The sequence below is a fragment of the Entelurus aequoreus genome, linkage group LG27 (genome assembly GCF_033978785.1).
Source record: "Entelurus aequoreus isolate RoL-2023_Sb linkage group LG27, RoL_Eaeq_v1.1, whole genome shotgun sequence".
Classification (NCBI taxonomy): Eukaryota; Metazoa; Chordata; class Actinopteri; order Syngnathiformes; family Syngnathidae; genus Entelurus; species Entelurus aequoreus.
Window position 1 is genome coordinate 4733886 of NC_084757.1, and position 14959 is coordinate 4748844.

At 41.2% G+C, this 14959-nt stretch overlaps 1 protein-coding gene across 1 annotated transcript in view; it reads left to right on the forward strand.

The window, feature by feature from the left end:
• LOC133644223 (uncharacterized) overlaps positions 1–14959 on the forward strand; it is a 16103-nt gene continuing 1144 nt past the window's right edge. The window contains exons 1-4 of the mRNA XM_062038575.1: positions 1–1169; positions 4978–5126; positions 5217–5361; positions 7756–8049. Coding sequence (XP_061894559.1) covers positions 96–1169; positions 4978–5126; positions 5217–5361; positions 7756–8049 — 1662 coding nt within the window. The 5' untranslated portion in view covers positions 1–95. The remainder of the gene's footprint in view (positions 1170–4977; positions 5127–5216; positions 5362–7755; positions 8050–14959) is intronic.

Consider the following 14959-nt stretch of genomic DNA (forward strand, 5'->3'; position numbering starts at 1 on the left):
AAACACAACCGGGCTTTTTTTTTTTTTTGTGTGTGTTTTTTTTGGGCGCTGCGGTCCAATATAGCGCATGCGCAGTGTGGGAGGCAGACTGCAATATGGCGAGAATGTCCGACGCGCAGCACGCCGGCTGCGGGGAGGTCCGCATCACCGCGGACGAGGAGGGTCCGGACTGGGATGAGATCCCCCCCGCGGGGACGGACTCCCACCTGCAGGCCGCCGCGCACTTCCCGCCGCGGGACAAGCTGAGCGAGAACACGCGCCTGGCGACGCGCTACGCGGTGCGGATCTTCCGCGACTACCTGGGCGAGAAGTCCCACAGTCCGGACTTTGAGCGTCTCCCCGCGGCGGAGCTGGGCGCGCGCCTGCGCTCCTTCTACGCGGAGGCGCGCGCCAAGAGCGGCCACCTGTACAGCAAGTCGTCCCTCGTCAGCATCCGTAGCTCGCTCAACCGCCACCTCAACGAGCCGCCCTTCTGCCGCACCCTGGACCTCACCAAGGACCCGGAGCTGCGCGGCGCCAACCTCGCCCTGGCGGCGGTCATCCGGCGTCTGGAGGCGCAGGGGGCGGGGCCGGTGGTCCAGAAGCAGGCCATCGCGCGCGCGGACCTGCGCAGACTGTACGCGTCGTCCATGTTCGACGCGGACACGCCGCTGGGACTCCTCAACAAGGTCTGGTTCGAGACCTGCATGTACTTCTGCACCCGCGGCCGGGAGAACCAGCGCGAGCTGCGGGAGGACTCCTTCGGCCTGGCCGTGGACCGGGACGGGCGGAAGTTCGTCTACTTTAAAGCCCCGGGGCCCCGCCCCCCGAGGAGGAAGCCGGAGGCGCGCGATGACGTCACCCTGCCGCGGATGTACGAGACGCGCACGCCGCGGTGTCCGTACGCCAGCTTCCGCCGCTACCTGGCCAAGCGCCACCCGCTCTGCCGCGCCTTCTTCCAGCGGCCGCGGGAGCGCTGCGGCGGCGCGGAGGTCACGTGGTTCGAGAACAAGGCCATCGGCAAGAACCTGCTGGGCACGCGCATGCAGATGCTGTCGCGCGCCGCCGGGCTCTCCAAGACCTACACCAACCACTGCATCGGCGCCGTCGCCATAGCGACGCTGGACGGCGTCGTGGGCGCCGCCGCCGCCGCGGAGACGCGCCTCGCCGCCTCCCACCCGGAAAAACAGGTAAAAGTCACCTCACACGTGACGTCATGATGTTATTGTTGCGTCATACTTCGACAGATCCTACTTTTGCTGTTTTTATATGGTTTTATACAAACCCCGTTTCCATATGAGTTGGGAAATTAGATGTAAATATAAACAGAATACAATGATTTGCAAATAATTTTCAAGCCATATTCAGTTGAATATGCTACAAAGACAACATATTTGATGTTCAAACCCATAAACTTTGTTTTTTTTGGCAAATAATAATGAACTTAGAATGTCATGGCTGCAACACGTGCCAAAGTAGTTGGGAAAGGGCATGTTCACCACTGTGTTACATGGCCTTTCCTTTTAACAACACTCAGTAAAGGTTTGGGAACTGAGGAGACACATTTTTGAAGTGGAATTCTTTCCCATTCTTGCTTGATGTACAGCTTAAGTTGTTCAACAGTCCGGGGGTCTCCCTTCTGCTATTTTAGGCTTCATAATGCCAAACACATTTTCAATGGGAGACAGGTCTGGGCTACAGGCAGGCCAGTCTAGTACCCGCACTCTTTAATGCAGACCTTTGTGCGTCCCTGTCCGGCCCGCGTGAGGCCAATTATAAATTACAAAATAAATTTAAAAAAGTATCTATGTCGAGTGTGCAATACAACGGTGCTGCTTTTGTTTTGAAAATCGTTATTTGTATTACTTCCGTGTGGACGTATGCGTGTGCGTGAGTGAATGTGAACAGCTGCAATCATAAAATAACAAAATAAAGTTGAAAAAACATCTATGTCGTGCGCGCAATACAACTGTGCTGCTTTTATTTTGAAAAGTATTATTTATGGGCGTGTGTAACCTGCGAGTGAAGGTGCACATGCAGCGACAAGTGATGCACAGTTTACACCCGAGACGCTAAAAAGAGAAAAGTTGATGAAGAATGGCGTGTTTTCAACAAGACATGGACTGCCAAGCAACGTTCCCTCTAAGGTGCGCGCCTGCGCAATTGCGCACTGCTCAAGCGTCCGCTGCGCGCAGCAAATATATGCCGCGCACCAAATCAAATCCCATCTGAATTCTAAACAAAATAAACATATTTATTCTATGTAATTTTGCAATGCAACTTTGAGTGACAGTGACAACAAGCGGCCCTAACGGTGTTCGTCAACACCGTTCAATTGAACACCGTTCAATTATTGTAACGTCTATCGAGATGCTTCGGGGACAGGAATTATATCCATCACTTTATTGAGCAAAACTGTTTATATTCGGACATAACCACACCAAAAACATGAGTTTTCACACTTCTATCTGGAAAAACTAGTCATTTTCTGCCGTACAAACCAGGCCAAAAGCAACTTGTCATCTGTCACCAACACGCATAGCACTAAACCACTGGTGCGTTTATGGCCACACAAAAAGTCGGACAACTCAAACACCACACAAAGTTACACTATGACTCCTCAGTCAGACGTGTGCTTATTTTACTGTCATTTATTATTCATGTTAATTTATTTATATTAGTCATGGAATGCTGTTACAGACACTATGTTGAAGTATTACTATTATTATTATTATTATTATTTATCTTACGGTATATATCAAAAATAATATTGAGCAAAATTTAATTGAAATATTATCGATGTGGCCCTCCAGCAGTGCTCGGGTTGCTCATGCGGCCCCCGGTAAAAATTAATTGCCCACCCCTGGGCAATTGATATATATTGATATATAATGTAGGAAGCAGAATATTGATAACAGAAAGAAATGGGGGGAGGGAGGTTTTTTGGGTTGGTGCACTAACTGTAAGTGTATCTTGTGTTTTTTATGTTGATTTAATAAAAATAAAAAAATAAAATAAAATAAACCGATACAGATAATAAAAAAACGATACCGATAATTTCCGATATTACATTTTAACGCATTTATCGGCCGATAATATCGGCAGGCCGATATAATCGGACATCCCTAATTATTTGCAACAAAAAAAATAAAGTTTATGAGTTTGAACATGAAATATGTTGTCTTTGTAGCATATTTAACTGAATATGGCTTGAAAAGGATTTGCAAATCATTGTATTCCGTTTATATTTACATCTAACACCATTTCCCAACTCATATGGAAACTGGGTTTGTATAGAAAATGTATAAAAGTCATACTTACCGCGTTATTCTCCCGTATCAGAGTTTGGTATTTCACTCATGCTACCTGTAAACATGTGATTGTTAACATAGTACTGCTAGCATGCTAGATTTTTTTTAGCTCATATTTGTTGTTACTTGACGCTGTCTGGCCGGCGTGCTAACTGTTAGCATTTCAGTCCAACTTTGGCACTGCGACATTCACATGAAAATTGCATTTTCTAGTTCTTTGCAAACTATGAAAAAGGCCCCGGCAGGGACTATCTCTCAGAGTCCCTGCAAATCTGTACATTTTTGGTGACAACAATGACTAAAAAGACAAGTCACGTCTTTCACTAAGTGGTAATAATTCATATAAATAAATCCAAGGCGGGGTCGCGGGCGCAGCAGCCTAAGCAAAGCAGCCCAGACTTCCTTCTCCCCAGCCAGTTAAGGAATTAAAAGTACATTAAAAAAAGTACATACAATTACGCAGTGCTAAAACAAAACAAAAATTTATCTAAATTCTAATAAATAATAATTAGATAGTTTTTTAAAAAAAATTAAATCCACATAAAAAACACAAGATACACTTACAATTAGTGCACCAACCCAAAAAACCTCCCTCCCCCATTTACACTCATTCACACAAAAGGGTTGTTTCTTTCTGTTATTAATATTCTGCTTCCTACATTATATATCAATATATATCAATACAGTCTGCAAGGGATACAGTCCGTAAGCACACATGATTGTGCGTGCTGCTGCTCCACTAATAGTACTAACCTTTAACACTTCATTTTACTCATTTTCATTCATTACTAATTTCTATGTAACTGTTTTTATATTGTTTTATTTTCTTTTTTATTCAAGAATTTTTTATTTATTTATTTATCTTATTTTATTAAATTTAAAAAAAAAAGGACCTCATCTTCACCATACCTGGTTGTCCAAATTAGGCATAATAATGTGTTTATTCCACCACTGTATATATCGGTATCGGTTGATATCGGTATCGGCAAAAAAGCCATTATCGGACATCCCTAATAATAGTGAAGTGAAGTGAATTATATTTATATAGCGCTTTTCTCTAGTGACTCAAAGCGCTTTACATAGTGAAACCCAATATCTAAGTTACATTTAAACCAGAGTGGGTGGCACTGGGAGCAGGTGGGTAAAGTGTCTTGCCCAAGGACACAACAGCAGTGACTAGGATGGCGGAAGCGGGGATCGAACCTGCAACCCTCAAGTTGCTGGCACGGCCACTCTACCAACCGAGCTATACTATATTAATAATGTCTTTCTTAAATGAACTGAATAAAATGAAAGTGCTTGACAACTTTAGTCATCATTTTTGCACTTTTGTATGACTTTAGCGCCAGACTGCTTCTGTTTGCTGGTGTCATGACTGCCACAAGTGGTGGAAAAGTGTATTACAACTGAGTACGGAGAAACATATTTTTCGGCGGCCCTGGAAACTGGGCCCCGGCCCTATGGTTAAGAGGCACTGGTGTAGCGTGATGTAATTAACACTGTGACACTTATTACCGACACTACTAGTGAAGTACAGTATATTAGCATCTGTTGCCACGGGTAACCTTGCATTGCTGATTCATTTACCCAGCATGCACTGCAGTGACGGCCACAAGGACATTTGCTCTAACAGGATCTGGTCCTGTGTGTGTGTGTGTGTGTGTGTGTGTGTGTGTGTGTGTGTTAGGACGATGACGGCAGTGGGACGGCGCTGGACTCTCCCGGCGTGCCGTCCGCCGCCCAGCTCAGCAGAGGCAACGCGGCGGTCCACATGGACGTGGGAGGTCACATGTACACCAGCAGCCTGGCCACGCTGGGCAGGTACCCCGAGTCACGGTAATGCACACCTGGCCAGCATGGCTACTTCCTGTGTGTGACGCGCTAGCAGTGTGTGTGTCTTGGTCCCGGGTGGCGCGGCGGCGGCAGGATCGGACGCCTGTTCGACGGCAGCGAGCCCGTGGTGCTGGACCGTCTCAAGCGCCGCTACTTCATCGACCGCGACGGCGCCATGTTCCGCCACGTCCTCAACTTCCTGCGCACCTCCAAGCTCCTCCTCCCGGATGACTTCAAGGTGAGCGCGTCAGTTGGGCCCCTTTATCCATGAAAATATTCAAATAACTTTTTTTCTTTTGAACTTGTAAAAGAAATTGTCTAACCAGTGATGTCATCCAGCCCCCCTCCACCCCCCCCCCTTGTCAAAACACACACTTGTCCCAAATGTCCATTATGATTATGTCATTAATGTATTCATAACAGCCCCTCCCCCACCATTTAAAATACCCCCAAACTTGTCCTAAATGTTTGTGCTGCAAAAATGGTGTCAAATATATTTTTTATGTTATTAACTATTATAGTTATGTTAACTATTATTATTATGTTATTAACTATTATAGTTATGTTATTAACTATTATAATTATGTTATTAACTATTATAATTATGTTATTAACTATCATAGTTATGTTATTAACTATTAGTTATGTTATTAACTATTATAGTTATGTTATTAACTATTAGTTATGTTATTAACTTGTCCCAAAGGTTTGTGCAGCAACACTTTTATGTCTATTAGTTTTTGTTCATTACTATTGTAGTTTTTTCATGTAACGATTGTAGTTTTTATGTTATTTACTATTATTGATTTTTCATATTATTAACTATTATAGTTGTTATTAATTATTCATAACCAGCCCCTCACCTTGTCAAAATCTACCCCCATTTGTTTGTGCTGCAACATTTGTTTTGTCTTATATTTTTTTTATGTTATTTACTATTATAGTTCATTTACTATTAAAGTTATGTTATTTACTATTATAGTTATATTATTTACTATTATAGTTTATTTACTATTAAAGTTATGTTATTTACTATTATAGTTGTTATGTTATCTACTATTGTATTTACTATTATAGTTATGTTATTTACTATTATAGTTGTTTTATTTACTATTATAGTTATGTTAATTACTATTATAGTTAAATGATAAATAAATATTTATTTACTATTATAGTTGTTATTTACTACTATAGTTATGTTATACACTATTAGTTATGTTAGTTACTGTTATAACTATAATATTAAATAAAATAACATAACTATGTTATTTACTATTAGTTATATTATTTACTATTATAGTTATGTTATTAATTACTATAGTTATGTTAATTACTATTATAGTTATGTTATTTACTATTATAGTTGTTATGGTAATTACTATTATAGTTATGTTATTTATTATTATTGTTATGTTATTATTATTGTTATGTTATTTACTATTATAGTTGTTATGGTAATTACTATTATAGTTATGTTATTTATTATTATTGTTATGTTATTTACTATTATAGTAGTTATGGTAATTAGTATTATAGTTATGTACTATTATTATGTTTTTTACTATTATAGTTGTTATGGTAATTACTATTATAGTTATGTTATTTATTATTATTGTTATGTTATTTACTATTATAGTTGTTATGGTAATTACTATTATAGTTATTTTATGTACTATTATTGTTGTTATTTACTATTATAGTTGTTATGGTAATTACTATTATAGTTATGTTATGTACTATTGTTATGTTATTTACTATGATAGTTGTTATGGTAATTACTATTATAGTTATGTTATTTATTATTATTATGTTATTTACTATTATAGTTATGTTATTTACTATTATAGTAGTTATGGTAATTAGTATTATAGTTATGTACTATTATTATGTTTTTTACTATTATAGTTGTTATGGTAATTACTATTCTAGTTATGTTATTTATTATTATTGTTATGTTATTTACTATTATAGTTGTTATGGTAATTACTATTATAGTTATGTTATGTACTATTGTTATGTTATTTACTATGATAGTTGTTATGGTAATTACTATTATAGTTATGTTATTTATTATTATTATGTTATTTACTATTATAGTTATGTTATTTACTATTATTGTTATGTTATTTACTATTAGTTGTTATGGTAATTACTATTATAGTTATGTTATTTATTATTATTATGTTATTTACTATAATAGTTGTTATGGTAATTACTATTATAGTTATTTACTATGATTATGTTATTTACTATTATAGTTATGTTATTTATTATTATTATTATGTTATTTACTATTATAGTTATGTTATTTACTATTATTATTATGTTATTTACTATTATAGTTATGTTATTTATTATTATTATTATGTTATTTACTATTATAGTTATGTTATTTACTATTACTATTATGTTATTTACTATTACAGCACCTCCTGCGATCCCGAAAGGGACAAGCGGTAGAAAATGGATGGATGTATACAGCCCTCCTACCTTGTCACTATCTCCCCAAACTTGTCCTATATTTGTGCTGCCCTAGCATATTTGCCATAGGGCGGGGGTCACACGGGTGCAGCAGCCCGTGTGAAAAGACACTCCCAGCTAAAGTCCACCACTCTGACCTCTGACCTCTCAGGAGTACTCTCTGCTGTACGAGGAGGCCTCCTTCTTCCAGCTGGCGCCCTTGCAGGCACAACTGCGGCGCTGGCGGGCGGAGCGCGAGCGTGACAAGGTGGCGGCGGAGGCGCGGGAGTGCGTGGTGGTCCGCGTGGCTCAAGACCTGGCCGAGAGGATCGGCGTGAGCGGCCGCCGTGCCGCCATCCAGGAGGTCTTCCCGGAGGTGACGGAGGCCTTGTGCCCTTCACCCGACGACTCCACCCACGTCACGCACTTTCACCTCAGTGACTACTGCAGCCTCAACTCTGTCCAGGTACTCAACTCATGCGCCATCTTGGTCAGCTACTAGTGCACTACCTAGTAGTCCTTGTGCACTACCTAGTAGTTAGGTACTCAACTCATGCACCATCTTGGTCAGCTACTAGTGCACTACCTAGTAGTCCTTGTGCACTACCTAGTAGTTAGGTACTCAACTCATGCACCATCTTGGTCAGCTACTAGTGCACTACCTAGTAGTCCTTGTGCACTACCTAGTAGTTAGGTACTCAACTCATGCACCATCTTGGTCAGCTACTAGTGCACTACCTAGTAGTCCTTGTGCACTACCTAGTAGTTAGGTACTCAACTCACCACTTACCATCTTGGTCAGCTACTAGTGCACTACCTAGTAGTCCTTGTGCACTACCTAGTAGTTAGGTACTCAACTCACCACTTACCATCTTGGTCAGCTACTAGTGCACTACCTAGTAGTCCTTGTGCACTACCTAGTAGTTAGGTACTCAACTCATGCACCATCTTGGTCAGCTACTAGTGCACTACCTAGTAGTCCTTGTGCACTACCTAGTAGTTAGGTACTCAACTCACCACTTACCATCTTGGTCAGCTACTAGTGCACTACCTAGTAGTCCTTGTGCACTACCTAGTAGTTAGGTACTCAAGTCATGCACCATCTTGGTCAGCTACTAGTGCACTACCTAGTAGTCCTTGTGCACTACCTAGTAGTTAGGTACTCAACTCATGCACCATCTTGGTCAGCTACTAGTGCACTACCTAGTAGTCCTTGTGCACTACCTAGTAGTTAGGTACTCAACTCATGCACCATCTTGGTCAGCTACTAGTGCACTACCTAGTAGTCCTTGTGCACTACCTAGTAGTTAGGTACTCAACTCATGCACCATCTTGGTCAGCTACTAGTGCACTACCTAGTAGTCCTTGTGCACTACCTAGTAGTTAGGTACTCAACTCACCACTTACCATCTTGGTCAGCTACTAGTGCACTACCTAGTAGTCCTTGTGCACTACCTAGTAGTTAGGTACTCAACTCACCACTTACCATCTTGGTCAGCTACTAGTGCACTACCTAGTAGTCCTTGTGCACTACCTAGTAGTTAGGTACTCAACTCATGCACCATCTTGGTCAGCTACTAGTGCACTACCTAGTAGTCCTTGTGCACTACCTAGTAGTTAGGTACTCAACTCACCACTTACCATCTTGGTCAGCTACTAGTGCACTACCTAGTAGTCCTTGTGCACTACCTAGTAGTTAGGTACTCAAGTCATGCACCATCTTGGTCAGCTACTAGTGCACTACCTAGTAGTCCTTGTGCACTACCTAGTAGTTAGGTACTCAACTCATGCACCATCTTGGTCAGCTACTAGTGCACTACCTAGTAGTCCTTGTGCACTACCTAGTAGTTAGGTACTCAACTCACCACTTACCATCTTGGTCAGCTACTAGTGCACTACCTAGTAGTCCTTGTGCACTACCTAGTAGTTAGGTACTCAAGTCATGCACCATCTTGGTCAGCTACTAGTGCACTACCTAGTAGTCCTTGTGCACTACCTAGTAGTTAGGTACTCAACTCATGCACCATCTTGGTCAGCTACTAGTGCACTACCTAGTAGTCCTTGTGCACTACCTAGTAGTTAGGTACTCAACTCATGCACCATCTTGGTCAGCTACTAGTGCACTACCTAGTAGTCCTTGTGCACTACCTAGTAGTTAGGTACTCAACTCATGCACCATCTTGGTCAGCTACTAGTGCACTACCTAGTAGTCCTTGTGCACTACCTAGTAGTTAGGTACTCAACTCATGCACCATCTTGGTCAGCTACTAGTGCACTACCTAGTAGTCCTTTTGCACTACCTAGTAGTTAGGTACTCAACTCATGCGCCATCTTGGTCAGCTACTAGTGCACTACCTAGTAGTCCTTGTGCACTACCTAGTAGTTAGGTACTCAAGTCATGCACCATCTTGGTCAGCTACTAGTGCACTACCTAGTAGTCCTTGTGCACTACCTAGTAGTTAGGTACTCAACTCATGCACCATCTTGGTCAGCTACTAGTGCACTACCTAGTAGTCCTTGTGCACTACCTAGTAGTTAGGTACTCAACTCATGCACCATCTTGGTCAGCTACTAGTGCACTACCTAGTAGTCCTTGTGCACTACCTAGTAGTTAGGTACTCAACTCATGCACCATCTTGGTCAGCTACTAGTGCACTACCTAGTAGTCCTTGTGCACTACCTAGTAGTTAGGTACTCAACTCATGCACCATCTTGGTCAGCTACTAGTGCACTACCTAGTAGTCCTTGTGCACTACCTAGTAGTTAGGTACTCAACTCATGCACCATCTTGGTCAGCTACTAGTGCACTACCTAGTAGTCCTTGTGCACTACCTAGTAGTTAGGTACTCAACTCATGCGCCATCTTGGTCAGCTACTAGTGCACTACCTAGTAGTCCTTGTGCACTACCTAGTAGTTAGGTACTCAACTCATGCGCCATCTTGGTCAGCTACTAGTGCACTACCTAGTAGTCCTTGTGCACTACCTAGTAGTTAGGTACTCAAGTCATGCACCATCTTGGTCAGCTACTAGTGCACTACCTAGTAGTCCTTGTGCACTACCTAGTAGTTAGGTACTCAACTCATGCGCCATCTTGGTCAGCTACTAGTGCACTACCTAGTAGTCCTTGTGCACTACCTAGTAGTTAGGTACTCAAGTCATGCGCCATCTTGGTCAGCTACTAGTGCACTACCTAGTAGTCCTTGTGCACTACCTAGTAGTTAGGTACTCAAGTCATGCGCCATCTTGGTCAGCTACTAGTGCACTACCTAGTAGTCCTTGTGCACTACCTAGTAGTTAGGTACTCAACTCATGCACCATCTTGGTCAGCTACTAGTGCACTACCTAGTAGTCCTTGTGCACTACCTAGTAGTTAGGTACTCAACTCATGCACCATCTTGGTCAGCTACTAGTGCACTACCTAGTAGTCCTTGTGCACTACCTAGTAGTTAGGTACTCAAGTCATGCGCCATCTTGGTCAGCTACTAGTGCACTACCTAGTAGTCCTTGTGCACTACCTAGTAGTTAGGTACTCAACTCATGCGCCATCTTGGTCAGCTACTAGTGCACTACCTAGTAGTCCTTGTGCACTACCTAGTAGTTAGGTACTCAAGTCATGCACCATCTTGGTCAGCTACTAGTGCACTACCTAGTAGTCCTTGTGCACTACCTAGTAGTTAGGTACTCAACTCATGCACCATCTTGGTCAGCTACTAGTGCACTACCTAGTAGTCCTTGTGCACTACCTAGTAGTTAGGTACTCAAGTCATGCGCCATCTTGGTCAGCTACTAGTGCACTACCTAGTAGTCCTTGTGCACTACCTAGTAGTTAGGTACTCAAGTCATGCGCCATCTTGGTCAGCTACTAGTGCACTACCTAGTAGTCCTTGTGCACTACCTAGTAGTTAGGTACTCAACTCATGCACCATCTTGGTCAGCTACTAGTGCACTACCTAGTAGTCCTTGTGCACTACCTAGTAGTTAGGTACTCAACTCATGCACCATCTTGGTCAGCTACTAGTGCACTACCTAGTAGTCCTTGTGCACTACCTAGTAGTTAGGTACTCAACTCATGCACCATCTTGGTCAGCTACTAGTGCACTACCTAGTAGTCCTTGTGCACTACCTAGTAGTTAGGACTATACCGGTACTAGTATAGTACCGCCATACTCATGAATCATATTCAGTACTATAACGCCTCTAAAAAGTATCGGTCCCCCCCGTCGTCACGTGGTGACATTGCTGGTTTTACCAGCAGAGGAGCATGTTTGGCAGTGCACACACACAGAGTACTTACAAGCAGACACAGTGTGTAGACAGAAAAGGGAGAATGGATGCATTTTGGTGTCAAAAGTAAAGATAAAGGTGAAGTTATAACACTGAAACACCCTCAGGAAGAGCTGCTTTAAGACATGGCTAGCTAGCTAGCTAGCAGCTAACGTCCATCAAGTTTCTTACAAGTATCATTATCACTGGAGGACGAGGAATAGCTAAACATGCTTCACTACACACCGTAGGAGGATACAATAGCTCACCGGCGTCACATTTTAAACAAATGCCATGGGTGGATCTACACCTGACATCCACTGTAATGATACCAAGTACGATAGCGTATCGCGTCAATACTACTATGATCACATCACTATTTTTTTGTATTAAAAAAATATTTTTTAGTTTTTTTAACTTCATATAATGTTTATAAAGTCAGTAAATATGTCCCTGGACACATGAGGACTTTGAATATGACCAATGTATGATCCTGTAACTACTTGGTATCACATCGATACCTAAATGTGTGGTATCATCCAAAACTAATGTCAAGTATCAAAGAAGAGAAGAATAAGTGATTATTACATTTTAACAGAAGTGTAGATAGAACATGTTAAAACAGTAAATGAACAAGGTTATTAATAAACATTTTTTTTACAGTTTGTCCCTCATAATATGTACAAAATAATAGGTGTATAAATGACACAATATGTTACTGCAGACTAATTAGGAGTCTTTGTTTGTTTACTTACTACTAAAAGACAAGTTGTCTATTTTATTGAAGGACTAAATGACAATAATAATCATATGTTTCATGTAACTAACATTTGCTGTTACAAAAAAGACAATAATGACATTTTGTGTGGTCCTCTTTATTTGGAAAAGTATCGAAATACATGTTAGTATCAGAACAAGTCTAGTTAGGACAGTACTTTAGTTTACAGTAACACCGACAAAAAGCTGCTTTGTAAAAGAAGTTCAACCTTGTGGTAACATGAAAGGTGTGTTGTGGTAACATGACTGATGTGTTGTGGTAACATGAAAGGTGTGTTGTGGTAACATGACTCATGTGTTATGGTAACATGACTCATAAGTTGTGGTATCATGACTCATGTGTTGTGGTAACATGAAAGGTGTGTTGTGGTAACATGACTCATGTGTTGTGGTAACATGACTGATGTGTTGTGGTAACATGAAAGGTGTGTTGTGGTAACATGAAAGGTGTGTTGTGGTAACATGTGTTGTGGTAACATGACTGATGTGTTGTGGTAACATGTGTTGTGGTAACATGACTGATGTGTTGTGGTAACATGAAAGGTGTGTTGTGGTAACATGTAACATGTGTTGTGGTAACATGACTGATGTGTTGTGGTAACATGACTGATGTGTTGTGGTAACATGTAACATGTGTTGTGGTAACATGACTGATGTGTTGTGGTAACATGAAAGGTGTGTTGTGGTAACATGACTCATGTGTTGTGGTAACATGTAACATGTGTTGTGGTAAAATGACTGATGTGTTGTGGTAACATGTAACATGTGTTGTGGTAACATGAAAGGTGTGTTGTGGTAACATGTAACATGTGTTGTGGTAACATGACTCATGTGTTGTGGTAACATGTAACATGTGTTGTGGTAACATGACTCATGTGTTGTGGTAACATGTAACATGTGTTGTGGTAACATGTGTTGTGGTAACATGACTCATGTGTTGTGGTAACATGACTTTTGTGTTGTGGTAACATGACTCATGTGTTGTGGTAACATGTAACATGTGTTGTGGTAACATGACTGATGTGTTGTGGTAACATGTAACATGTGTTGTGGTAACATGTAACATGTGTTGTGGTAACATGTAACATGTGTTGTGGTAACATGACTGATGTGTTGTGGTAACATGTAACATGTGTTGTGGTAACATGACTGATGTGTTGTGGTAACATGTGTTGTGGTAACATGACTCATGTGTTGTGGTAAAATATAACGTGTTGTGGTAACATGACTGATGTGTTGTGGTAACATGTAACAGGTGTTGTGGTAACATGACTGATGTGTTGTGGTAACATGACTGATGTGTTGTGGTAACATGTGTTGTGGTAACATGACTGATGTGTTGTGGTAACATGAAAGGTGTGTTGTGGTAACATGACTCATGTGTTGTGGTAACATGTAACATGTGTTGTGGTAAAATGACTGATGTGTTGTGGTAACATGTAACATGTGTTGTGGTAACATGAAAGGTGTGTTGTGGTAACATGTAACATGTGTTGTGGTAACATGACTCATGTGTTGTGGTAACATGTAACATGTGTTGTGGTAACATGACTGATGTGTTGTGGTAACATGACTGATGTGTTGTGGTAACATGTAACAGGTGTTGTGGTAACATGACTCATGTGTTGTGGTAACATGTGTTGTGGTAACATGACTCATGTGTTGTGGTAACATGTAACATGTGTTGTGGTAACATGACTGATGTGTTGTGGTAACATGTAACATGTGTTGTGGTAACATGTAACATGTGTTGTGGTAACATGTAACATGTGTTGTGGTAACATGACTCATGTGTTGTGGTAACATGACTCATGTGTTGTGGTAACATGACTCATGTGTTGTGGTAACATGACTCACGTGTTGTGGTAACATGTAACATGTGTTGTGGTAACATGACTGATGTGTTGTGGTAACATGACTGATGTGTTGTGGTAACATGTAACATGTGTTGTGGTAACGTGACTCATGTGTTGTGGTAACATGTAACATGTGTTGTGGTAACATGACTCATGTGTTGTGGTAACATGTAACATGTGTTGTGGTAACATGTGTTGTGGTAACATGACTCATGTGTTGTGGTAACATGACTTTTGTGTTGTGGTAACATGACTCATGTGTTGTGGTAACATGACTGATGTGTTGTGGTAACATGACTGATGTGCTGTGGTAACATGACTGATGTGTTGTGGTAACATGTAACATGTGTTGTGGTAACATGTAACATGTGTTGTGGTAACATGTAACATGTGTTGTGGTAACATGACTCATGTGTTGTGGTAACATGACTCATGTGTTGTGGTAACATGACTGATGTGTTGTGGTAACATGTAACATG